Genomic DNA, 25,158 nt, shown 5'->3' with positions numbered 1-25,158 from the left:
CTGGGTAGTCCCTGAACAAAATTTGAGACATGAGTTGAGCAAGGGCATGAGATAAGCGAACAGCTGCATTTTTGTACTTGCTGAGTTGAACAGCTTGCTTAAGAAACTGATAAGAAAACTCCCCGTCTCCTCATTGTCTGGTACTCGCCTTCTGTCTTAATAAGAAAGTTGCTAATGTATCAAGGCCACCTTGTATAGTTGGCAAGGTATGCACCCACGCTAGAAGTTTCTAACTAACAAAGGCGGGTGGGTTGCTTAAGTAAATATTCTATGACGCGATGGAACTGTCTATATAACCCCACTTGCTATAGAAATCGGGTGCTGGTTCTTGGTAGAGACGGGCTGCTCTCTATTGTCGTGTGAACTCTTCAATAAAGAGCTTTGTGATTAGACCTTGCTGGTGTTGCCTGTCTCTTTGCGGTCAGACAACAAACTGAAGCTGTCTGGGTTCGAGTCCCCGACACTGGCACCAGTTAAAAGTTTCCAGCAAGGGGTAAAGGCAGTCCCCGACTTACGAACGGGACTTTTCTCGCCCCGGAGCTCATGGGCAGCGACCCACTGCCCGTGTCCTCTGGGGCGAGAAAAGCTTCTCCCGGTCTCCCTGGTCTGCTGGGGGGGGGGTCCAGAAAAGCCGCTGGACCCCCCCAGCAGACCAGGGACACCAGAGCAAAGCCGCCGCCTGGGCGGTTTTGCTCGTTTGCCCGGGAGCAAAGCTGCCCAGGCTGCGGGACTTTGCTCCTGTCCCCCTGGTCTCGGGGGCAAAGGAGCAAAGCCACACGGGCGGCGGGGTCCCTCCGCCTGTGCGGCTTTGCTCGGGTCTCCCTGGTGTGCTGGGGGGGACTCCTCCCAGCACCCCAGGGAGACAGGAGCAAAGCTGCACGGGCAGCGGGGTCCCTCCGCCTGTGCGGCTTTGCTCAGGTCTCCCTGGTCTGCTGGGGGGGAGGAGGTGCAGCTAGTACCCCCCCCCCCCCCCCCAGCAGAACAGGCTTTTGTTGCGGGATGCCTTGGGTAGAGCAGCTGGGGTGCTGCCGGGTTGGTCCTGTGGGAACCTACCGGGCAGCACCCCAGCTGTTCTGTCCCAGGCTCCAGATTCAGCAGCTGTTGAAACTGATGAGGCTGATTCCAGGAAGCTGGGGGCAGAGCAACTCTGCCTCCGGCTTCCTGTAGTCAGCCCCTGGTCAGTTTCAGAGGCAGCAGCTGAATCTGGAGCCAGTTCCCACTTACATACAAATTCAACTTAAGAACAAACCTATAGTCCCTAGCTTGTACGGAACCCGGGGACTGCCTGTATAGCGGAAGATGCAAGCATCCATGCTGCGGTGGCTGATGTGGGATTATTTATTCCTCTTGATGATAGTCACTCTAAATGTTAATAATTAGAGATTGCCTTAAACGTTAAAGCAAGAGGTTTTTACATTCCTTTAAAAACATTAATGATACAGGTTAAATTCTTGCTAGTAGCTCCTCATAGCTTGCAGGACAATAGATGGAAGGAATCTCTCTTCATACAAGAAGCGCTCTTTAGCCTGTCCCGAATCAGAATGACTCTGCAGCCACAGAAACCCATCATGGTAGACAGACCAAGTGGCGTGTCATGATGATAAACTCTGAGGAAGAACCAGCCCTCCTCTCGTCTGAAAATGTACATCGCGTGGTGTGTGGCCTGGGCCTATGTGCCAGTAATGGCAAGACCCTGTCTCTGCAGTGGCAAGAGCTCCTGTCGCGGGGAAGGTGGTGGTCAGCGGCTCAGAGGAGCGTAGGGGAAGGGCTTAGAGAGGGGCCCGAGAATGTGTGGGGCAGGCAGGCCCTTCCCCGGAGCGGGGCTCTAGCCCCACCGGGAAAGGGGCGGGCTGCAGAGGCGGGGTTAAACGGCGCCATCGCGGCGCGCAGGGGGCGGAGAGGATGGTGTCCAGAGCATGGTGCCGGCCGCTGTGCGCCGGGGCTCCGCGCTGCCTGCCCGGCTGGGGCAGCGCCGCCTTCTCCTCTCGCTCGCCGGTAAGTGGAGCCCGGAGCGGAGCTGCAGCTTCCTTGGGCGGTGGCTCCGCCCCGTTGTTTCTGCCGGCGTCGGGGCGGGCAGGCGCTGGGGGAGGGGCAGGTCTGGCCCGGCCCCGCCGAGCTGCAGGGACAGCGCTGTGGCCACGTGGAGTGCGTCTGGGGGGTTCCCTTATAGCCCCCGCTGTGATTCTCTGACGATGGGGTGGGGTCAGTGAGGGACTCGCACCCACTGTGGGTCGCCAAAGGGCCTTCGGAGGAGCCCTCCGCCGCACCAACTGAACGGGGCATGTAGTGTGTGGGGTGAGCCCCCTAGGGGGTTAGGTCTCAGTGCTGTTTAATGGGTCTCATAGTGCCCCCCCCCCCAGTGTGCTGCTGGGTCCCCCTGGCAGGGCTCTTTGTGGGAGCAGACCCCCCCCCCCTTACTGGCAGTGCTTTACTGCTGGGCAGCACAGCCCATACCATAGGGATATATCTGCTACCAGGGGTAAGCTGCTTTCTCTGAAGGCTTGTCTATAGGGGGAAATTGATCGCATAGCTAGTGCAGAACAAGGGCATTTCTTCACTGCCTGCACGATTGACTGGCAACAGTCCATCCCGGAGATGCCATAAATTGACTGTCGAGCACTGTCCTTCAATTCTGGTACTCCACCTAAACGAGAAGAGCAAGTGGAGTCGACTTAACAGGTTAAGACACGTGGTGAGCAGACCTAAGTATATTGACTTTAGCTGTACTATTCATGGAGCTGAAGTTGCAGTAACTTAGGTTGATGGCCTGTGGTAGTATAGACAAACTACTGCACTGTAGCTGTTCTGGTATTGGGGTTGGTCTATTTTGTATTGATTACTCCACTCCTGTGGAGTAATTGCTCTGGAATCAAGTCACTTATATTCTGGAATAGAGTGGCCACACAGGAGAGTTGTACCAGAATAGCTACATCTCTGTAGTTATTTTGCTAAAAATATGCTGTTAGTTTCCTTCTGAAGACAAGCCCTTAGTTCAACAGGACTGAAAAGAGGAGGAGCTGTCCACTGGTAGAATATTTCTAATGTTGGCCTCAAACAATCCTCCAGAAGTACAGGATCTCAAGTTTCAGGGGGTGCCGAGTTAGTCTGTGCAGGATAGATGTAGTTTATTTATTATATTTTAGTCTAAGGTTGGCCCTCGTGACAGGCATGACATGGATACACATGCTGATCAAATTCCTAGTTGAAATTCCTTCTATAGTACATTGTATAGTGGGAGTCTGCAGGGCATAGAAAATGATAGGATCTGATTTTGCTTGCATGTAAAACCAGAATAAATCAGGGTTGATTCCATTGGCATTAGTGACATTACAGTACACATCTAAAACTTGTTTAGTTTGATTCAGATCAGAATCTGGCCAAAAAGTCTTATCTACATTAACAATTACCCATTGTTGCTACCAGTGGGTCAGATCCATTGGTAATAGTCATGTTGGGAACCCTACAGTAGGGTCACTTTGTGTTTTTAATTAGTGGGTTCTCTCAGTCATTTGTTCTTCTGAGTAGGATCAGATAACATGGTACTTAAAATTGCCTTCGTGTTGGCAAAAAGCACAAAACAAAATAATCTCAAAGTTACTGTTAGAAAAATCTGTTTTTTAAAGTTAAACTCATCATTTTTTGGGTGTGCAGTAGGTATGTAAATATCCAATATAGTTAATCTGTTTTGATGTAACAACTGGTTAAGCGTGTGGATGGGGTCCAACCATCCTGCTGCAGACGGGGGCTTCTTCATCCTGACCATCCATGTATGGAGGGAGTTGCTCTGGCTGGTTGGGATCCTTCCCTGTCATGGATGTGTGGGCTGCTCAGGCCAGCTGGGTCCCGCTGGTTAAGGCTCATGCTTACCAGGTAACTGGTTAACCTTGAACATCCCTAGTTCACAGCTTGTGACTTTTTCTGGACATTTGGGGCTGTCAATAATTTATTAATTTTGTGCACTTCTAACTTCACTGACATAAATAAGTTGGATCACTCTTGAGTTAGTCCCTGATCATGCAAGATGAATATGAATAACTGTATGTAAGAAAAAACTTAAAAAAAAAAAAAAAAAGAATGGTCCTGCAGCACCTTAGAGACTAACCAAAAATGTAGATCGTATAAAGAGCTTTTGTAGGCACAACCCACTTCTTCAGATGAATGGAACATGGGGTCCAGAGGTGCAGAAAAAGAGGGGCTCGGGAGGGAAAGAGAAGGGAAAAAAATCTTGTCAATTACAGTGTCCAAGCTAAATGAGGGTTAATGGAGTGGGCTCTAAGTGCCCCATACTTAGCTTTTGATATCATTAGGGAGTTGAATGTAGGCAGCTCATCCAGTTCATGTCTTTGTTCAAACATTGAATAAAGGTGTCAAATTTGCAAATGAAGGCAAGTTCCGCAACTTCTCTCTCTGGATGGTTTTTTAAATTGCTTTGTAAAGTATAGTCAGTTTTAGATTCATTAATGAGTATCTGGGCAAGTTAAAATGTTCCCATTTTGAATAGTACCGACATTCTAATGGACAACATTTTTTTTCCTTCTCTTTCCTTCCCTATCCCCTCTTTTTCTGCTATTTATTTGTATCTCTGGATTTCTTGCTCCATTCATTTGAAGAAGTGAGTTGTGCACATGCAAGCTTATGATACTATCTACGTTTTTTGTTACTCTCTAAGGCGCTGCAGGACCATATGTTGTTTTTTGTTTTTCAGTTGCGTACTAACACAGCTATCCATCTGAGTTTTTTGTATGCACAAGATAATTCCCACTGAATAAATAGGACTACTTGCATGCAAAAGTGTAGGCAGGGCCATTGAGTCTTAAGATGACTTGCTTTCTTGGACTCCAACTTGGAATTTTTTCCCAAGTCTTCGACAACTGTAACAAAACATTATATATGTGGTGTTTTTTGTTTTAAGTCATCAAGCACCAGTGATGAGATTCTAAAAGAAAAACGTGCTCAAATCATGTCTCGAGGACTTCCAAAACAAAAGCCAATAGAAGGAGTTAAGCAGGTACTAGCTTTTGCTTCTGGGAAAGGAGGAGTTGGAAAGTCAACAACAGCAGGTAAGTTTTTGTGTTCACTGTCATTCACTTCTATTATTGTGTTTATGTATTTCTGTTTTATAACATGAATAGGAGCTTGCCATTTTTATGTAAATATGTTAATAAAATTACACCAGCATTGAACAGCAAAATAAAAACATGCATATTAATGTCAATTAAAGATCTGAGGTACAACATTATTAGTAAAAATTAAAAGCATTTAAAATTGACTTTTTAATTCCTAGGTAATTGCCTTCAGTCTGAAACTGTGAACCCAGACTAGTCAGTTTCACTTCTGTTTGGTCTGAAAAAGCTTAAAAGGACACTGATTTGAATGTTTTTCGTCTACAGTTGTGCAAGTAACACCTAAGATTATTGTGACAGCATTGCAGAGGATGGAAGAGACAGTGTCTTTCTGTCTGTTTTCCACATTTGACAACACTTTTATGTAATAGCCTATGCAAATCCAGCTAAAAATCTCTCTTCCAGAATCCATATTCAGAAAGTAATATCTAACTGAATGCCTGTGGGGTTTTTTTAAACCATTTTTCTTAGTGTGGTCCTCTGATTCTGACTGTATGCAAGATTAGTATTCTAAATAAGATGGTCATAGCTATCCATTATATATAAAATACATTTTTTTGTTCCATTTTCTGGGTCGCCAGGCATGGAAGGGACTAGTTGTTAAATTAAAAACAAAAAACAAAGCTACAGACATGTTTAATTTCAAAGTGTCATAGATTGTAAACTGAAGTATGGATTGAGTGAATTTCCTTATTTTAGATTTTACCTTGCTACAGAGACATTATGAAGAATAATTGGTGTGTGTGTTTCTTTTATGGTGTGTCTGCTGCCTGGTGATTATAAGCCACTGTTCTTACGTTGTTGATAGTCTGATTTGTAAAGTTGAATTGCCAATAATAAAAACAACTTGCCCCTTTTTGTCCACAAATGAACAAGCTGAATTTAAGGGTCTTTATTGGTGTATGGATGAAGTTCATTAAATCATTATATTATTTTTAAATATTGGTAGAGATTCTAGTTCTTTGACCATATATATAGACTATACTCTTTAACTAGATAAAGTAATAAATATTGAAGAGGTATCTTAATTCTAAACTCAGTGTCCAAGGATTTGGTGTTTTGGAGCGATAGTCTCCTTTCAATGGGTATTGCATATGTGTACTGAGAAGGTAAAGCAGTCTTTGGGTTCTCATTTGTCAAAATGAAAATACATTGCAGTGTTAAGATGACTATCTATCTAAGGTCAGATAATTGGGCTGAATAAAAATTCTGCTTTGCATTGCTGCTGAAAACTGGGATTAATTTGCTTTTAAAGTTGTGTGATCTGTCTTTTTTGTTAGAGGAGACTTGGGGGAGATATTTCTACAGATGTTTGTGATTGCTTTGCAGACCTCAGGATCCCAAGACGAAGCCAGCATCTTTGAATTCTGTATCTCTGAACCTCAATTTTCCTATTTGTTCATTGCTTAAGTAGTCTTGCGTTCCGGTGTCAATCATCACATGTAATTTGTATAGTCTGGAAACAGCACTTCTTATGACTGAGAGGAGGTGCGATTTTGTTTGAAAAGGCTTTTCTTCCTTTTTTATCCTCTCTTGTAGTATTTTTTATACACCTATTGTGTGGTTTATTTTCATTTCTTCCTACCTCTCGTTTCATGCCTCTTTTCCGCATCCATTTCAGTTTCTGTTTATGCCAGAATTGCTTCCTGCAAAGATGTTAGCTCTGTTTTTAATTTGTCTAAAAATTTCCTTGCCTTACCAACTTGCCTTACTAAGAATCTGTTTTATTTGTTCTAATTTGCCAATAAGAGCAGAGTTCATTAGAGAATAGGAGTTGGGTTTTTGGTAGGGTTGTTAGTGGGTAATTGGTGGTAATGAGTGACCTGTAATGAGTGACGCTTACTGGTTAATGGTTAACCAGTACTCAGGGAACAGCCTCCAGCCCTGTGTAAGTCGGGAGCAGGCTGTGTGGGGCCTGAAGCAGCTGAGCTGGAATAGCCCCTGCCCAAGGGAAAGGGGACATTCCATCCTGTCAGCAGCTGGTGGGGAAGGCTGCTCCAGCCCAGCTGGGCTGGAGTGGCTCCCCTGCTAGCCCTTGTTTAATCAGTTAAGCTGTTAAACTTGGCATTTAACCAGTTAACTAATTAAATGGTATTTTACATCCCTAGTTTGTGGTCTTTTTTTGTATGATGTATCCCTTGTTTAATTCTTGTTTTTAACTTTGTTTAACCTTCCTGTTAGTTCTATCTTCTGTTTTTGCTGAAGAATTTCAAGATTTTGTCCCTTAGTTGAAGGTGTTCAACTGTTGAATCTTTCATAAAATATCGTCTTTCGAAGTAGTAGAGTTAAATAAATGCTGATGCAAACAAAAAACAGGAACTCTAAACAATCTGACTAAAAATCCTTCTCAACTTCAAATTTATCAAATTTCACAAGTTGCTTCCACATTAGCATTAGGTGGAAGGTGGTTTTCCCAGTTTGAAATATTGTGTTTGGTCTGCACTGGAGTTAACTTAAGACTGCGTGCGTGCGCGCCCTCACCCAGCAGAGAATAGCAAGTAGTCTGATTATTGGTCACCTAGAACCCGGCCCTCAATTTGGAACTACCCTGGGTCTTACCGGAGCCGCCACACGCTTTTCCCACCAGGCACTGGGGTGCATGCACAGAGCGGCTATTAATGTCCGAGCGCGTGCTCCGAACGTTCAGTGTGACAAGCATGTACTGCTGCCCTCTCCCCGATCCTCTTTGCAGGGCAAAATGCCAGACATTTTTTGCCAAATTTCACTTGGGTTGACATACCCCTCCCTTCCCGGACTTCTCTCGCGTACCCCTAAGGGTACACATGCCACCATTTGAGAAACACTGACCTAGAACGTGAGAGACCTACAGGTTCAAGTCCCCGCTTTGTAGGGTTGCCTGTTGTCTGGTGTTGACCCTGACAGTCTGGTATTTTCGCCTCCTGTCCAGTAAAAAAATGCAGAAAATACCAGACACCTAAAATGTCCAGTATTTTCTGATATTTTTTCCTGGCCAGGAGGCGAAAATCCTGGGTGCTTACCAAGTTCCGCAGGGGAGCTGTCTGGCTTGGAGCAGGGAGACAAGATGGTGAATGGCTGTTGGCAGACTTTTAGGGCCAAAAAACCTCAAAAGCATTTCTTAAAGGGGCCATGCTGGGTTTTTTTTCATTTTTCTCTATTCCCCCCTCCCCTTTTTTCCTCAACAGAATTTTTTCCTCAGTGGTTTTTTTTTTGGGGGGGGGGGGGGTTGGTATTTTTGGTTAAACCATCTGGCAACCCTACCTCTTTGCCTGATTCAGCTCAGTAATTTTAAGTTAGGCCTCAACATCTTAACTGAAAATCTAAGCACAAGACTGATGTGTCTATTTTTTTCTGGTTTTGGACAGAAATTCGAAATTGAACCTGAGAAACGTCTCTTGAGTAAATTTTGACAAAACTGGAATGTTTCTGCAAAAGGTTGTTTTTATGAATCTTCTTCTTTTCCTCTTCCCTTCTTTTCCAAGCAGGACTGCTATGGATGCTTCCAAGATAGACAAGATTGGAAATTTTAAATTATAAGCAAAAACTTGGTTTTGTTTTCTTAGAATATGTCAATGCTTAAGCCCCCACACCCTCCAACGAGTTGGACCTCCCTGGTTCAGCTCCCTTAGGACTTGAGCCGTCCCAGACAAGGGAATTTACTGGACCAGGGAAGGTCAAGGCTTCCGTGCTGGCTGTCCTGCTGATGGCTCCTCTCCCTGGGGCTCCCACGGTTGAAGCTCCTCACCCTGCCGCTGCCCCACTACTGCTGGCCCGGCCAAGGCTTCCTGCCCTGCTGCCCACTGGCACTGCTGGGCATTCCCAGGGGTTACCCAGCCAGAGCCTCCTGGACACCACTGATACTTCTGTTGGTGCTTCAGGGTTTCCCAGCCCTGGGCTGCCTGGCTGCTGCCGTGGCCCAGCCGCGCTGTCACCGAGGGTTTCCAGGGGTTCTCTGGCCATGCCAGTGACTCTCCAGCTGCCTGACTGCACTGACGTTGAGATTCTTCAGCTGGATGGGGAGGCTCCCCAGTGCTGCTTGGCCCCACAGTTGCTTGGGTTCCCCTGCTGGGGCTGAGACTTCCTGGCTGCCGCCTAGCCCTTCTGCTGAGGTTCACCAGCTGGAGCCTCCAAGCTGCTGTGAGGCCCCCTCCTCTGCTCCTCCCCGCTGGGGATTTGTGGTCAGGGCTGCCAGGCCCCTGCCCCGCTGTTAGGGGCTCTTGAGCTGCCTGACATCAGTGACACCGGGGTTCCCTGCTGTGGGTGGGGCTCCCCAATGGCTTCTGGAGCCACTGACGTTCCCCTGCCTAGCTGCTGCTGGCCCAGTTGGGACGTTGCAAACCCCATGTTCTCTCGGTTGGCTCCTGCTCCTGGTACTCTGTGGTCCAGCAATATTCATGCTGGACCATGGATGTTGCTGGACCAGAATCCCGGATTTGGGAAATTCAACCTGTAATAAGGAAGCAAAAAGGGGTACAAGCCCATTTTTTTAAAATTCAGGTCATTGGTCACTAAATTAAAAAGGTTAGCGGAGAGTATTGTAAGGAAATCTGTATAAGATAATTTAATACTGATTTTTAAAATCAAACAGAAATCTCAATTTTTTTCTCTCTTCTTTTGGTAGAGCACATTTTGGGGAAAAAAGTTTTTATTTTATTTTGCATTCCTTTAGGAAAAAATGGCTTGCCTTTATTGCATACTAGTTGGCGCTGTGACTCCAGTTTTGCTTCTAATCTGATTCCATTCACCCACAAGTCCATGATTTCAGTTAAATGGTACTTTAAGATCAAACTAGTTAGTCCTTTAATGGGTGTTTGAGGCTCAAGTCTTGCTAATGCTGGAGCTGATCATGCAGTGGGGATAAAGCATCTTGAGTTACAATAATTCATCAGATGCAAACCCAGTCACTGTGTGCTGGTGATCAAATCACTCCGTAGCTCCTGAGTTGTTGTACAATATGGTCATTCTATTCTCACTGGAGATAGTTGGTTAACTGCAATATACTAACTTGAGCTAACTGTTGCAGTGAAGACAAGCCTTAAGAACTAAAGTGTATATTAAGTATCTTTTCCCTTCTTGTGGAGGTTCATAATTATTGTAAAATATTTGGGAAATAACATTTTTCTTTGATTAACTTTATTTTCTTTGTTACAGTAAACATAGCCCTTGCATTAGCAGCACATGATTCGGTAAGTGAACACCTAGTTATCAAACTTAAAATACTTAGTTACTATGGGGGCAGCCAGTTAAGTGAAAACAAAATATTTACTCTGACAAAATTTGTATTTTTTTCATACATTTGTGTATATTATGTAGGCACAGTGAATGAGTTTACAAATCCTGATCCTTCATCTGGATGTTAGTGTTGTCCTCTGCTCCATCAGTGTCTCATTGACTTTGCTGTGATTCTGCAAGGGCACATAGGTCCATGTTAGTTGCCACTGGTGCAGGCTTTGGTCTACTATTTTATGTTACAGATTAGGAAAATTATGTGTAAGTGATAATACTCGAAACATCTGCCATGGTAACAGAGATTTATTCTTTTAAGAGAAAAATTAATATACAAAAATAATTGAAATGAAAGGAGGGAAAAAAAGCAACTTAATGTCTCTTTGAAGCATGACAGTCAGATATTTGTGAAAATTAACACAAGATTATTATTGTAACTAGTTGTGCTATCACAAAGCTAAGACTGTCATTTCAGGTCAAAAAAGAGCAGCTAGAAACAGTGTGCTATTAAGAATAAGAGGGCTCCATTGTGTTCCTCAGCCATTGTAAATTGAGAGGAGTTCCGTTGAAGTAAGTCAATTCTAAATTAGGCCAGGTTTTTGGTTTCTTAGGCAAGTATCTTGTATGTCTTAGAGTCAAGGAAGATGTGTAAAATATTTTTTGTTTGGATAAGGTTAGCTGCCGTGTAGAGCAGATAGACATAAGTCTAGATTCAGAAAGAGACTTCTGCATGGAGATAGCTACAAAATCTTTGGGATTCACCAAAACTAAGTTAGGCATCTAGGCTTCTTATACTATTAGTGGGGAGAGGTTACGTACCTCAGAACAAGATGCACAAATGCTAGGTGACTACCTGCCTAAGCCAGCCAATGTGGAGGGTTTGTCTTACTCCCCATCCCCTTGTAATTTGTTGTTTTATGTGCAAGGAAGACTCTTCCTTCCGTTTGGGATTCTCAGCTTCATACTTTCTTTTTGGGGTTAGGTGTATATGTTGATTTTTACAAGAAACTGGGGAGAAAATCAGCTTTTCTCATAATGTTTATTTAGCACAGTGGTTAGGATTCTAACCTGTGATGTGGGATACATCCCTATTCAAATTCTCTATCCACCTGAGATGGGATTTGAACAGGAAGTTATAATTTCTGAAAGGAGTGTCTTAGCCATTGGGCTAAGAGATAACATAATGTAGGGCTCTGCCTAGGAATGTTAAATTTAGATTAATTTACTAATTGAATAGTTGATGGGATTTCTGTGGACTATTCTAGTCTATATGGGTGCCTCTGCCTTAGAACTTCGCCCCAGTGGGGCTTTTGCTACAGTTGAAAAGTGGAAACCCTGCAGGCCCAGTGCTCCCTGCTGTGCCTCAGCCTTGAGATGTACAAGAGCCCCGGTCGGGCTCTTGAACATTTAACAAAGGAAGCCCTGCAGGGGCTCTTGTACATTTCAAAAGCAGAATTGCAATAGAAGCGGCGCAAGCGGAAACTGCTTCAGTCGCCACTTGTGCTGTTTCTGCAGTGCCTCTACCTCTCCTGCCCCCTGCAGAGATGGAGCTGACACGGCTCCCCTAGCACTGGCTCCTGTTTCCTCCCCTTCGCCGCCCACCCCCCCGCCCGCTGCTTTTCTCTGATAGAGGCAGCTGAGGGGTGGGGGGAGGGAGCGACTAGTGGCATCACTAATCATCTCTGCTTATTGGATAGTTGACTAGTCTCTTACATCCCTATCTCTGTCAGTCACTCCTGTTAAAATTGTACCACTGTGGATAAATAATTTTTAAAGAAGTCATTGGAGCAAGGAACTAGATCCTGGATCTCTCATGAGAATGCTTTAGCTACAGAGCTAGAGTCAGCCTTATGTTTACTCTCTCTCTCACCCAAGGAGTTTTTCATTATTTTATTCACAGTGGAACAGTTTCAACAGGAGAGACTGAAGGAGCAGTACGTCAGAAAATACCATAGCCCAGTGGTGAGGGCATTCAGCTGAGGAGAGGTATTTATTCAAATCTCTTCCTCCTTGCAATATATTTAGGGACTTGAACTGGGGGTCTCACTCATAGACTTTAAGGTCAGAAGGGACCATTATGATCATCTAGTCTGACCCCCTGCACAGTGCAGGCCACAGAATCTCACCCACCCCTCCTAGAATAATCCTCTCACCTATAGCTCAGATATTGAAGCCTTCAAATACTTTGAAGACCCCAAGATGCAGAGAATCCTCCAGCTGTGATCTGTACCCCATGCCATCTGGATTCTATTCTGGGTTCTGCTACAGGTTTTTCTTTTGTGTGACTTGGATTAAGACAAGTATTCTATTCAGTGGGCTAAAACTTATGAAAGAGTTGGTAACCTTCCTTCCATTTCTTCTTCCCTTGCCATTTAGTGAAAGGTTTTTCCTTCCTCTCGACTGTTCTATTGTTACTGGGTTTCTGGTGTGATAATGGCTAGAGCCTCCAAATACACGGATAGCTGCAAATCGTTTTTACAGATGCAGACATGAATACTGATTTTGTACCTGTCAGGGCTCTAGTAATGGCAGCTTTCCCATATGGGTAGTGGGTGAATGTTGTACTTCTCTAATACATGTTGATATTTTTTTTTTTTTATTGATTCAGGAATTTCTAAAACTCTTCATACAATACAATATGTATTTGAATAATAAAGATGAAGACACGATCAGGGACACTGAAGAATTAGTATGCAAAGACTATCCCTCAGTATAGTTATGTATAGCAATTCGTACTTCAATCACTTCTTTACATAAATCTGTACAGAGTTAGATTAAGTCTCAGGAAAAATTTCCTAACTCTAAAAACAATAGGACAGTTAAACAGACTTGCTAAGGAGGCTGAAGAAGTTTCTTCATTGGAGGCTTTCAAAAGAAGGCTGGATAGCCATCTGTCTTGGATAGTTTAAACAACAAATCTTGCATTTTAGCAGGGCATTAGACTAGATGATCTTTGCCCTTTTTACCCTATGATTATATCTTTTAAATAATTCCCCTCCCCCACAGTAATCATGTTATTTGTAAGTACAGTGCATTGGCACTAAAATTCCACACACGTCCCCAAGCACCCAACCTGCCCTCATACCCTTGCCCCTCCAAGCACATCAACAAATATACTATTCTCTCACTTTCACTGGGCCATGCAAGCCAATAATGTGGGAACACAAAACATCCCTAACCTCTGTTGTCCCGATGCATCCAATTCCAGTTGTGGTAGTGCTCAGTGGAATGATTGAGAGGCCCCCTCACTGTTATAGGCCCATTCAGGGAAATGACTCACCACAGGTTTCACAAAAATTGTGAAGACAGCAATCCACAGTAATGTGGACCACATTGACACTAGCATTGAAATGGTTCTGTAAATGTTTCCCAGTAGGATTCGGTCTCTCAAAAGCACATTCAAAAACCATTCTGCACTTGCTGAATGTGTAATTAAACCATCTTTTGTCAGGGCCTCTGAAATCAGGATGTAGTTTCAGGAACCAAGGGAAAAGGAGGTATGAAAGTGTAACACCAAAAACCATAGTTTTTGGCAGATAGGATTGAGTGTGGAATCTCTGGTAAGGATGTCCGTGTTTAGTCAAGTACATGATTAACTGGTTAATCTTATCAACTACACACACTCCCCTCCACCACTGTGCCTCTGCCTTTTAAATGTATTAAGAGCCTAGTGGCTCTTAATACATTTAAAAGGCAGAGACGAAGCAGGGTTAGCTCCTGGGGCTGGAAACTTGCTCGAACTAACCTTGCTGCATCTCTGCAGTTTATCCCTTTACTGACTAATTGAGTAGTCGATGGAAATCCCTACTGTATAAATATGCTCTGTAGCATCCCATCCATGTCTAGGGTGACTCAGCTGTATTTGTCTTTTCTTTACCTTCTCATGAAGGCTGTTTATCATATGACCAAGCCTGGAGTCACATAATATACTCCTTCTAAGACTAGGTCATTAGCTTATAATAGCTGAAACAATCTCTTCCGGTCTCTCACTAGGTCACAGTTTCTCTTTAATCTGGTCTGGAGCTGTTTGAACTCTTGACTTCCTCCTCTCAGCCTCATACTGGACAAACACAGTTTCTGTGTCTCTCATCAGGCAAACAAAGCCTCTCCCATCCCACTCCCTTTACCTTAGTTCTGTCTTCAGCTGTCTACAGCTAAACAAACCTCAGCCTTCCTTGCTACTTGTCCAGCTCTTTTCTTAATAGCGCCAGGAGGTTTCCCAACACCCTTTTCCTGGGATTGCAATTTTTTCAGAGTTTCACACCTGTCCATAAAGGCTTACTAGCCTGTTTCTCTTAAGAGCTCCAACTTAATCAGCTTTTCACCTTTTCCTGGCTGTCTCCAGAAGCACTACCCTGTCCTTGACTGCTGGCCCTAGCTGATTTCTATGCGTTTTCAATTCTATTTACATTTTCCTCCTTGATCCCCTTGCCACAGCTGGGCTTAAAGTTGTTACAATTAGTTTTCCCTTCTTTTGAAGGCATTCAGTCCCTTACAAAGCCCAGGCATAGGCAGCTCTTGAGAATATTCTCTGGGTTAAGAAAGAGAGAGTCCTACCCTGCCCTTACCCCACAGTGGTGGCTTCTATTTTTTGGCTGAGATCAATCACCTCAACATTTTCCATTCTCCTGAGATTCTCCTCCCTCTTGCTGTTTGATTCATCTCAGTATCTGTTCCCTTCTCCCAGGATTCTTATTTCCTCCTACAAAAAGACAGATCAGGAGCCAATTTAGCCTGATAACACTGAGGAATCTAGTGTCACCTGCTGGGAATCCAATGTGCAGGTGCTTTCCTCCTACTATTCTGTGCCCCATTTTATCACCTTCCTAACCCTAGAGCCATATAAGGGGCTTTGCCTGTTGAGCTAGGCATGAGCTCAGGCAATGGGTTAGCTCGTAAAATAGATAGGGAGAGTCTGAGACCACTTCCTAGCCATCTACACCACCTGTGTGCCCAGATGTCCCTCTGTTTAATCAATTAGGTCCAGATCCCTCTTGTGGGGCCAATCACCCTATAAAATCCTTCTTGGCCAATACTTGGAGCTCAACATTGTCCCCAAACCTGAACTTATATGGGAGGATGGTGCACAGCATGTCTACTCTTGTTTCATCTCTGATTGGAAGCAACAGTGACTGTAGCAGTGCCAAGTTGAAAAAAGCTAGTGACAGTATGCATCCATCTCTCACTCCTGTGGTCATTCTGAACCATTTCATTATCTTGTCTACTCTCACTGCACTCTTCAGCTTGCCATTGATGTTTTACACCAGCTCAATCAATTTTTCAGGGATGTAATGCATTTTCAAATCTTTACTTCCTATACCCTGTCTGCCAAATGGTCTCAAAAGCTGGTTTGAAATCTCTAAAGTTGTTGTAGCTGGTTTGGTTATGTTCTATGTATTCCTTTGATCGGTTTTACCACAAATAGGTGATGTAGTTTATGCTGGTTGAAATCCAACATGTTCCTCTGCAAGCACTACTTTTACATCTCTTCATTTGCTTCTGAAGTGTCTTGGTGAATAATTGTTGATGCATTCTCAAGAAGCTGATTCCTCTCTAGATCTGGACTCATTCTTAACTCCCCTTTTTATACATCTGTACTGTTGATGCTTTCCCTGATTGTCAGCACTTGTTCCTGTTTGTATAGCTTGTGCATTGTTCTATGTGTTTCTCACTGCTTGCAGCAGTTCTATGATTACATTGCCATTTTCCATTGCATTTTTCTTTTTCAGACTTTCTAGCAAGACTTCACTACTTATTTCTAAGAATTCTGTCATCTGCTTTTTGTTATTTGTACATGGAAGCTCCTCCAAGACCACTTCATCTACTGTCTTGTGCACACTGTACAACTTTTCAAAATATTTTTCATTGCTTATTCTTTCCTCATTCACACTCAGGGTATGTCGAATTAGTTAGTTCGAATTAGCTTAGTTCGAATTAACGCGTCCAGACTAAAAAACTAGCTCGAATTAGCGTTTTGCTAATTCGAACTAGCATGTCCACACAGACTGGACCCTGAACCGGGGTTAAGGATGGCCGGAAGCAGTGCCGGCAGGGCATCAGATGAGGACTTAGAGCGTGGAGCTGCTGCCTCAGGCTAGCCGAGGGCTGTGCTTAAAGGGACCTGGCCCCCACCCCGGACAGACAGTTCTCAGGGGTGCCCCGCTTGCAAAGCAGTCCTGGCTTGGAGTGCCCTGAGTGCCCACACTGGGCACATCACAGCACTTGGCCATCAGACCTGCTGCACTTGCCACAGGCTGCCATCTGGGGAGAGGGGACAATTGGAGGGCTGCAGGAGAGCTTCCACCCCCAGAAGCCCGCAGAGCCAGCCCAGTCCTCCCCATTGGGGGCTAGTACCCCATTCCTCCCTCACCTCCTTCCACTTACCCTTCCTTAGCCCCCCTTCCTGATGTACAAAATAAAGGACACGTGTGTTCAAAAATAGAATCTCTCTTTATTGAACAAAACTCGGGGAGACTGGGAAAAGGAGGTGGGAGAGGGGAAGAGAGAGGCTGGGAGAGGGGAGGGCAACTAAAATGATCAGGGGTTTGGAACAGGTCCCATATGAAGAGAGGCTAAAGAGACTGGGACTTTTCAGTTTAGAAAAGAGGAGACTGAGGGGGGATAGGATAGAGGTCTATAAAAGCATGAGTGGGTTGGAGAGGGTGCATAAAGAAAAGTTCTTCATTAGTTCCCATAATAGAAGGACTAGAGGACACCAAAGGAAAGGAATGGGTAGCAGGCTTCAAACTAGTAACATAAAGTTGTTCTTCACAAAGCAAAGAGTCAACCTGTGGAACTCCTTGCTGCAGGAGGCTGTGAAGGCTAGAACTAGAACAGAGTTTAAAGAGAAGTGAGATAAAGTGATGGAGGTTGGGTCCATGGAGTGGTATTAGCCAGGGGGTAGGAGTGGTGTCCCTGCCCAAAGTTTGTGGAAGGCTGGAGAGGGATGGCACGAGACAAATGGCTTGGTCACTGTCTTCGGTCCATCCCCTCCAGGGTCCCTAGGGTTGGCCGCTGTCGGCAGACAGGCTACTGGGCTAGATGGACCTTTGGTCTGACTCAGTACGGCCATTGTAAGCTCAGGGCTCAGGGTCGGGGGTCTCCGTAGACCACCTTGATTTTCATGCACACCTGCTCCTGGGTGGCCAGGCTGGCAGCTCTCCTGCCCTAGACGGCCGCTTTCCTGTGCCTAGTGCGGCGGTCGTGGACAAGGTCCACGATGTCCGCACTAGACCAGGCGGGTGCCCGCCTCTTGCGGTCCTGGGCAAGCTCCCGGGAGCTGCCAGCCTGGTCCCGGGAAGAGGGGGAGGGCTGGGGAGCATCGGGTGGCTGGCTTGAGCCGTGCCAGGTGCAGGGTCTGCTGGCTGGGTGCTGGCAGGCTTGCACCTGGCACGGGCACCGTAGCCAGCCCGTGCCCCTTTAAGAGGTCCGGGGCTGGGAGGGGGGCAATAGAGTTTCCCTGGTGTTGGCCAAAGTGGCCACCAGGGAAAGCCTGGGAGGGCTAGCCTCCCACTAGTTCGAATTAAGGGGCTACACATCCCTTAATTCGAATTAGTAAGTTCGAACGAGGCTTAGTCTTCGTAGAATGAGGTTTACCTAGTTCGAACTAAGCGCTCCGCTAGTTTGAATTAAGTTCGAACTAGCGGAGCGCTAGTGTAGCGCCTATCAAAGTTAATTCAAACTAACGTCCCTTAGTTCGAATTAACTTTGTAGTGTAGACATACCCTCAGATATTTACTTGCATTTTCCTTTCACTGCCATATTGAACTTGCATGTCTGACTCAGTTTTCTTACCTTGTGTATTTTTCTGTTTCTTACATTGTTTGCTTTCCCATTGTTTCTGCCTCTCCTCGCTTTATATTTTATCTCTGGTCAACCTCTTGTACTCATCTCTTAGATTAGTGTCTTCCTTTTGTACTCTCCTTCAACTTTGTACACTTATCACTCAGCTCAGTATTTCATCCACTATCAACCTTGGTTTCTTTGTTTGGCTCTCAGTAATTGCATTTTTGAAACTCTTCACCTCTATTTAACATTTATTTTTTTCCACCAAGGATGTAATGTTTTTCTGCATGCCTTTTTCTTTTTGATGACGTTTGGTTCTTTCATTTTGTCCATGTCATAGATCTTAGTTCTCTGCACTTGGTACTAAGTCTCAATATCATTGATATCAATACTAAATTATGATCTGATCTGATACTGGCCACGAACGATCTGCATGACAGTACTCGATTTCAATCGGCGATTGACAAATGCTAAGTCTGTCATCTTGATAGAAATGTAGCCGTGTTAGTCTGGGGTAGCTGAAGCAAAATGCAGGACAATGTAGCACTTTAAAGACTAACAAGATGGTTTATTAGATGATGAGCTTTCGTGGGCCAGACCCACTTCCTCAGATCAAATAGTGGAAGAAAGTAGTCACAACCATATATACCAAAGGATACAATTAAAAAAATGAACAATTATGAAAAGGACAAATCACATTGCAGAACAGGAGGGGGATGCGGGCGGGGGGAAGGAAGGAAGGTAAGTGTCTGTGAATTGATGATATTAGAGGTAGGGAGAGTGGGATGTTTGTGAGTTAATGGTATTAGAGGTGATAATTGGGGAAACTATCTTAAACACTTGAACTATCTTGGTAATGGGTGAGATAGTTCAAGTGTTTAAGATAGTTTCCCCAATTATCACCTCTAATACCATTAACTCACAAACATCCCACTCTCCCTACCTCTAATATCATCAATTCACAGACACTTACCTTCCTTCCTCCCCCCCCCCCCCCCCGTATCCCCCTCCTGTTCTGCAATGTGATTTGTCCTTTTCATAATTGTTCATTTTTTTAATTGTATCCTTTGGTATATATGGTTGTGACTACTTTCTTCCACTATTTGATCTGAGGAAGTGGGTCTGGCCCACGAAAGCTCATCATCTAATAAACCATCTTGTTAGTCTTTAAAGTGCTACATTGTCCTGCATTTTGCTTCTGTCATCTTGATTTCTCTCATCCTCTTCCTCTGCAACTTGCTTTGTTAAAATAGCTTATTTGTTGTCACAAGGTTGTTGATTAGGCAGAAACTTAGTGGCCCTTCTTTTGTTTTCTTTGCTGAGTCCAAATGTGTGTTATTGCTGGAGCCCAGGAATTGCAGTCCAGTCCTACTTTTGCATTAAAATCTCCTATATCTATTACACGTTTGTCTTAAGTGTATGAGGAAGAATCAGGTGAAATGCTGTAAAATCCTGGCTTGCCTTGGGCTTTAGCACCAAATCCCTGCTTGCCTTTGGCTTTAGCACCACAATCATCTCTTCCTGATGTCATTATCTTGTATTCATCATGTTATTATTGCCTTCTGCCTTCCCATCTCATTTCACATAGACCAATGGTTTCCTGTTCTGCATGCTATTGTGTTTGTTTTGATCACATTCTTTTTACCCTCCCTCCCCCAACTCAGCTTCTGAATGATGAACACGGTGGCCATTGCTCATTTGTGACCAAGTTGGCATTCTTTTGTTTCTCATGCTGTTCTTCAATTGGCTTCAGTTGTCCAATAATTGCCAAGTATTGGACCATAATTTCTTGGCTTTTTTGCTGATCGATGTATCGTAATCTCTGCTACAGTGCTGTAAACTATCCATTAGATTGCTGCAGCACTGTTTCTGCCTTTGTTACACTTCTGGAACTTGTTTTGTTAACTTCACTGTTGGAGACTTCTGTACACCTACCCTTAGTAAGTATAGCATTCCAGGCTAGTTTCCAGGTTGTAATGATGTGGTGAACACACAGCTATTTGGGCCACTGGTGAGAGCTGACTGAGTTGCCAGGACCAGCTGCAAGGAAACCTATTCTGCCGGTGTGGCTGTCTGCTCTGTAGTGGCATTACCTTTTGAACTTAATCCATATACAGGCAGTCCCCGGGTTACGTACAAGATAGGGACTGTAGGTTTGTTCTTAAGTTGAATCTGTATGTAAGTCGGAACTGGCATACAGATTGAGCCGCTGCTGAAACTGATCAGTTTCAACAGCGGCTGAATCTGGACACCATTTCCGACTTACATACAGATTCAACTGAAGAACCCCAGGCGTCCCCAAGTCAGCCGTTGCTGAAACTGATCAGCAGCTGATTCCAGGAAGCCCGGGGCAGAGCAACTCTGCCTCGGGCTTCCTGTAGTCAGCTGCTGGTCAGTTTCAGCAGCGGCTGACTTGGGGACGCCTGGGGCAGAGCAGCTCAGGTGCTGCTGGGTTGGTCCAGTAGCGCGGCCGCTCCTCGGCGCTACTGGACCAACCCGGCAGCACCCCAGCTGCTCTGCGCCAGGCGTCCTGATTCAGCCGCTGCTGAAACTGATCAGCAGCGGCTGAATCAGGACTCCTGGGGCAGAGCAGCTGGGGTGCTGCCGGGTTGGTCCAGTAGTGCCAAGGAGCGGTGCTGCGGGACCAATTGGCAGCGCCCCACCTGCTCTGCCACAGTCCCCGGGCTTTGCTCCACGTCTCCCTGGTCTGCTGGGGGGCGGGGGCACTAGCTGCGTCCCGCCCCCTCCCCCCCAGCAGACCAGGGAGACACGGAGCAAAGCGGTGGAAGACCCGGGCCGGACCGCGGCGCTTCCAGATCAGCGCCGCGGTCCGGCCCGGGTCCTCCGCAGCTTTGCTCAGCGTCTCCCTGGTCTGCTGGCTCCCCCAGCAGACCAGGGAGACGGGGAGCAGCTTTTCTCGCCGTTCGTAACTGCGGATCCGATATAAGTCGGATCTGCGTAACTCGGGGACTGCCTGTACCTTCCTCCCTCCCCCGACTATAACAGAGAAAATTATGTAATTTGAACAGGGGTTTTAATGTAAACAGCTAATGAATCAATCATGTCCAGTATAAAATATTTTTAGGCCAGGCAAGAATGTAGCCTTGGACTCAATGTTGGCTCATCAGAGTTATAGCACCCATGGGTTACCTGTTATAGAGATAGCATTAATTAACCAATCTAAGAATAGCACAAGATCTTGCAGCTATACTGAGATACATAAATTACACTTTTTTTGGTATTGGGAAGTAACTTAAGTTTTATCCTTGTGTCCTATTTTTAATTGCTTTCTTAGTTTTGACAGATAATTCTTCTGGTTCCTTTGATGTCGCAGTAGTTCCGCTCCGGTAGGAGCACTCCAAAGAATTTTAGGTTTTTATGCCAGATGATTCGTATTCAGACTGGAATGATTATTTATGAAAGCTACATGGCCAGAGACAATTTATTATAGTTGAAACAACTTGACTTAATAGATGCCAGCAATAATAGGACTGAGATTGCTTGTTTATGAGCAGAGTATTTTAGTGAGCAAACACCAGCTGTGCGTGACTAAGGATGGCACAAATCCAGTTGGGAGACTGTATGCTTATCCTGTCACTATGAGGCAAACTCTCTAGTCAGCTGCCTTTTAGAATCTCCTTTTCTTCCCAAGAAGATTTACATTCCTAAGTAAAGAATGAAAGCCTGTTTTATGGTGTGAGGGGCAGAGCAGCCAGGGTAAAACGGTATGGAACAAATTAGTGTATACGTTTGAGCAACTGGCTTCTGCATAAAGTAGTTTGGTTACGTAACAGGCAAGTATTTGATTTAACATATTCTAACCAGTTGTAAAGGCCAACTAGATTGGGACCAAATTTGAGCTACTTTTTAACTTGGAGAATATGCTTTGGTTTCCAAAGCAAATCATTCGCTTACAAAGAAACATAAGAACATTTTTATACTAGGGACTTTGGATATTTTGTTGTGTTGTTGTAGAAGGAGCCTAACAGTGGAAGAAATTACGGTAAACATGCACATTTTAAACAAATGTTTTATTATCTTCATTATCAGACAGTGAAATGACAAATACATTGCCTCATAGTTTAGGAGAAACGGAGAAAAGTTAATGATTAGCTAAATGTAGAAGGACAGCAAACACAGTTACAGAAAAAGCATATTTAAATTAGAAGACCGTATTGAAAACCAATAGGGAAGAACTTTTAGATGAACAATAAATATATATATTTGTAAACTTAGTGTAACTAGAGGTAGTAATTGTGGGTTTTGTTTGATTTAAGACAAATCTGTGCTAGAGGAAAAAGTAAATTGTTCATAGTTCATCTTTTTTTGTTCGATCATTGCAATGAAGTTAGTCCAGCATAAAGCAGGATGAATCTCTCTCGCCACATGTATACATAGCAACCGTTTTTTGTAAAATGACAAAGACATTTTGTATTTATTTCAATACAGGTGTCTGAAATAACCAGCATGTGTGTGGTTTGGGGGCATGCCCAACACTTCCCCACCTACCCCCAAAAAAGTTTATTTTAAGCATATTATGGATCCTCTCCTGCAGTCTGTGGTACATAAAACATTCATTAAAGTAATTTGATGTGTACTTGCTCAGGATTCCTTTCTTGGTGTTCATGCTTGAGAGCCCTCCTCTAAGAGCAGGCTATTACTTGACTGCACCTTCTAGGGTATGAGATGTACCCACATTTTTTTAAATAACAGAATGGAGATTAAATTCTTTCCTCTTCTACTGAAAGCATACATCAAATTACCTCACATCCATTGAGCATGAGAGATTAGAAATATGAAAAGCAGTTCAGGATATCTTGAGGTAACAGTAGCAGTAAACCAAGAAATCCTGAAGTATTTGGATTTTGCATATTAATTAATTTACATAATACTTTTATAAATGTTTCTAATCTATAAAGTCTGTTTGGTAATCCATGCATGAGAAGCACTTCAGAATATGGGTGAAAGAAAATTTTCATTTGAAATTCAAGGAAAACTGTTTTTTTCCCCCCTTTGTATCATTAAAATCAGCTGTTGGAAAGTTTAGCGCACAAATTGAGTTGAGTGGCTGAACACTTATAATGGGAAGAATAGTTTATGTTCCATTTCTACCCTTCTTCTCCCAGAGTCTGTAGCATTGCTAATTACAAGGTTCTCTCTCTCTCTCTCTCTAATATTTTTTTTTGGCTAATAGAGTAAGGAGATTTTGTTTGCTATTAGTGTTAGTAATATTAGTATCCTGCTGTAAATATGGAAGAAAATTTAAAAGACTTGGACTTCTCAGCTTAGAAAAGAGGAGACTAAGGGGGGATATGATAGAGATCTACAAAATCATGACTGGTATGGAAAAAGTGAATAAGGAAAACTTATTTACTTACTCCCACAATATAAGAACTAAGGGTCACCAAATGAAATTAATAGGCAGCAGGTTTAAAACAAACAAAAGGAAGCTGTTCTTCACCTAGTGCATAGTCAACCTGTGGAACTCCTTGCCAGAGGATGCGGTGAAGGCTTGAACTTTAATAGGGTTCAAAAAAGCACTAGATAGATTCATGGATGTTAGGTCCATCAATGGCTATTATCCAGGATAGGTAGGAGTGGTATCGCTAGCCTCTCTTTCTGTAAAGGTGGGTGACGGGAGGGATCACGTGAGGATTCCCTGTTGTGATCCCTCCCTCTGGGGCATCTGGTATTGGCCACTGTCGGCAGACAGAATACTGGGCTAGATGGACCATTGGTCTGACCCAGTACGGCCGTTCTTATGTTCTTTTGTGTAATTGATTGGGAGGTGTTAATTATAGTTGACCAAGAGGTTTTTGGTAGTGCTGAGAGAGGCAAGAAAATGACAAGTCTCATATGGGTCAGCTTCTATTTCAGGTTGCTGCTGACCTACAAGTGAGAGACTGAACTAATTTCCTAATCCTATATTTGTTTTATTACATTAGGACATTTTAAATATTTATACTTTTCCATGAAAATCATTGGTAAAAATAGTAGTTCTACTTTAGAAAGGCACAGTTTTAAAAAATAAGTTTCTTCTAGTGCCTTAAATTATCATTTATTTTTTAATACAGATTTAATATATGTGCATTACATACAGGTCAGTATGTGAGAAACTGGATGAACAGCTCTGATAAATAAATGTTTAAAAAAGTGTGTTACCGTGGTATAGACTTATGATGTCTTCTCTTGAGCCTGTGGGGATTTAGAGCATTGTGAAAAAGTTGGAAGAGATGCTTCAGCTTGTGCCAGTCCTAGAAGATTCCCTGGTAGCTGCAGTAAGGTTTTGCCAGTGTAATTAAAATAGAATAAAGGATTGATATTAGTACACCAGAGGTACTTGGCTATCCCAAATGAAAGGTTGGAGGAAAAAATAAAAGCTCACTCAGTAAGGCCAACCTTTTCTGTGCAAGCTGCTGCTTGGGGAGATGTGAACCCTCCCAGCATATGGGATTAAATGGCTTGGCAAAGAAAAGCCTACACTACGGTGTCTACAATGATGTTCTGCCAATGTTTTAAGCAGGGGCTCCCCAAGAGACCTTTGTTATAAGTGTTTGACAAACCGCATACCAGAGGTTTCTGTGCTTGCAGAACAGAGAGGTTAAGCAACTGGAGAATCTTTTGTGAGGTTTTTTTGTGTGTTACTACAAAAGAACGTCATTTTCACCATAACCCTAGAAAGAGGCAAAATTGCGAAAACGATAAGGAGTCCTGTAGCACCTTATAGACTAACAGATGTATTGGAGCATAAGCTTTCATGGGCAAAGACCCACTTCGTCAGATGCATCTGACAAAGTGGGTCTTTGCCCACGAAAGCTTATGCTCCAGTACATGTTAGTCTATAAGATGCTACAGGATTTCTTGTCGCTTTTGCAGATCCAGACTAACACGGCTACCCCTCTGATACTTGACACCATGCCAGGCCCTACATTTAGCCGTATGGAGTGGAAATCCATCAACCTCATGAAGAAACTTGCACAAGTACAGACAGATATCTTTCTCTCCAAATGCAAACGGATGGACATCATACCAAATGGACTGAAGG

The 25,158-nt window shown here is 44.0% G+C and overlaps 1 protein-coding gene across 4 annotated transcripts in view; it reads left to right on the top strand.

Moving 5' to 3' along the window:
- Positions 1-1,838: 1,838 nt before the first annotated feature.
- The window catches only part of NUBPL (NUBP iron-sulfur cluster assembly factor, mitochondrial), a 150,227-nt gene continuing 126,907 nt past the window's right edge, over positions 1,839-25,158 (top strand). For 3 of the 4 annotated variants that reach the window (XM_025181342.2, XM_006116358.4, XM_014570136.3), the window contains exons 1-3: positions 1,839-1,995; positions 4,913-5,060; positions 10,254-10,288. In XM_025181342.2, the coding sequence (XP_025037127.1) occupies positions 1,903-1,995; positions 4,913-5,060; positions 10,254-10,288 (276 nt within the window). In that variant the 5' untranslated portion in view covers positions 1,839-1,902. The remainder of the gene's footprint in view (positions 1,996-4,912; positions 5,061-10,253; positions 10,289-25,158) is intronic. The other variant, XM_014570137.3, reaches the window with a different exon arrangement.

This window comes from Pelodiscus sinensis, chromosome 4, assembly GCF_049634645.1.
Source record: "Pelodiscus sinensis isolate JC-2024 chromosome 4, ASM4963464v1, whole genome shotgun sequence".
NCBI classification, from domain to species: domain Eukaryota; kingdom Metazoa; phylum Chordata; order Testudines; family Trionychidae; genus Pelodiscus; species Pelodiscus sinensis.
The sequence above is the reverse complement of the archived record's forward strand: the minus strand, read 5'-3'. Positions and strand labels throughout refer to the sequence as shown.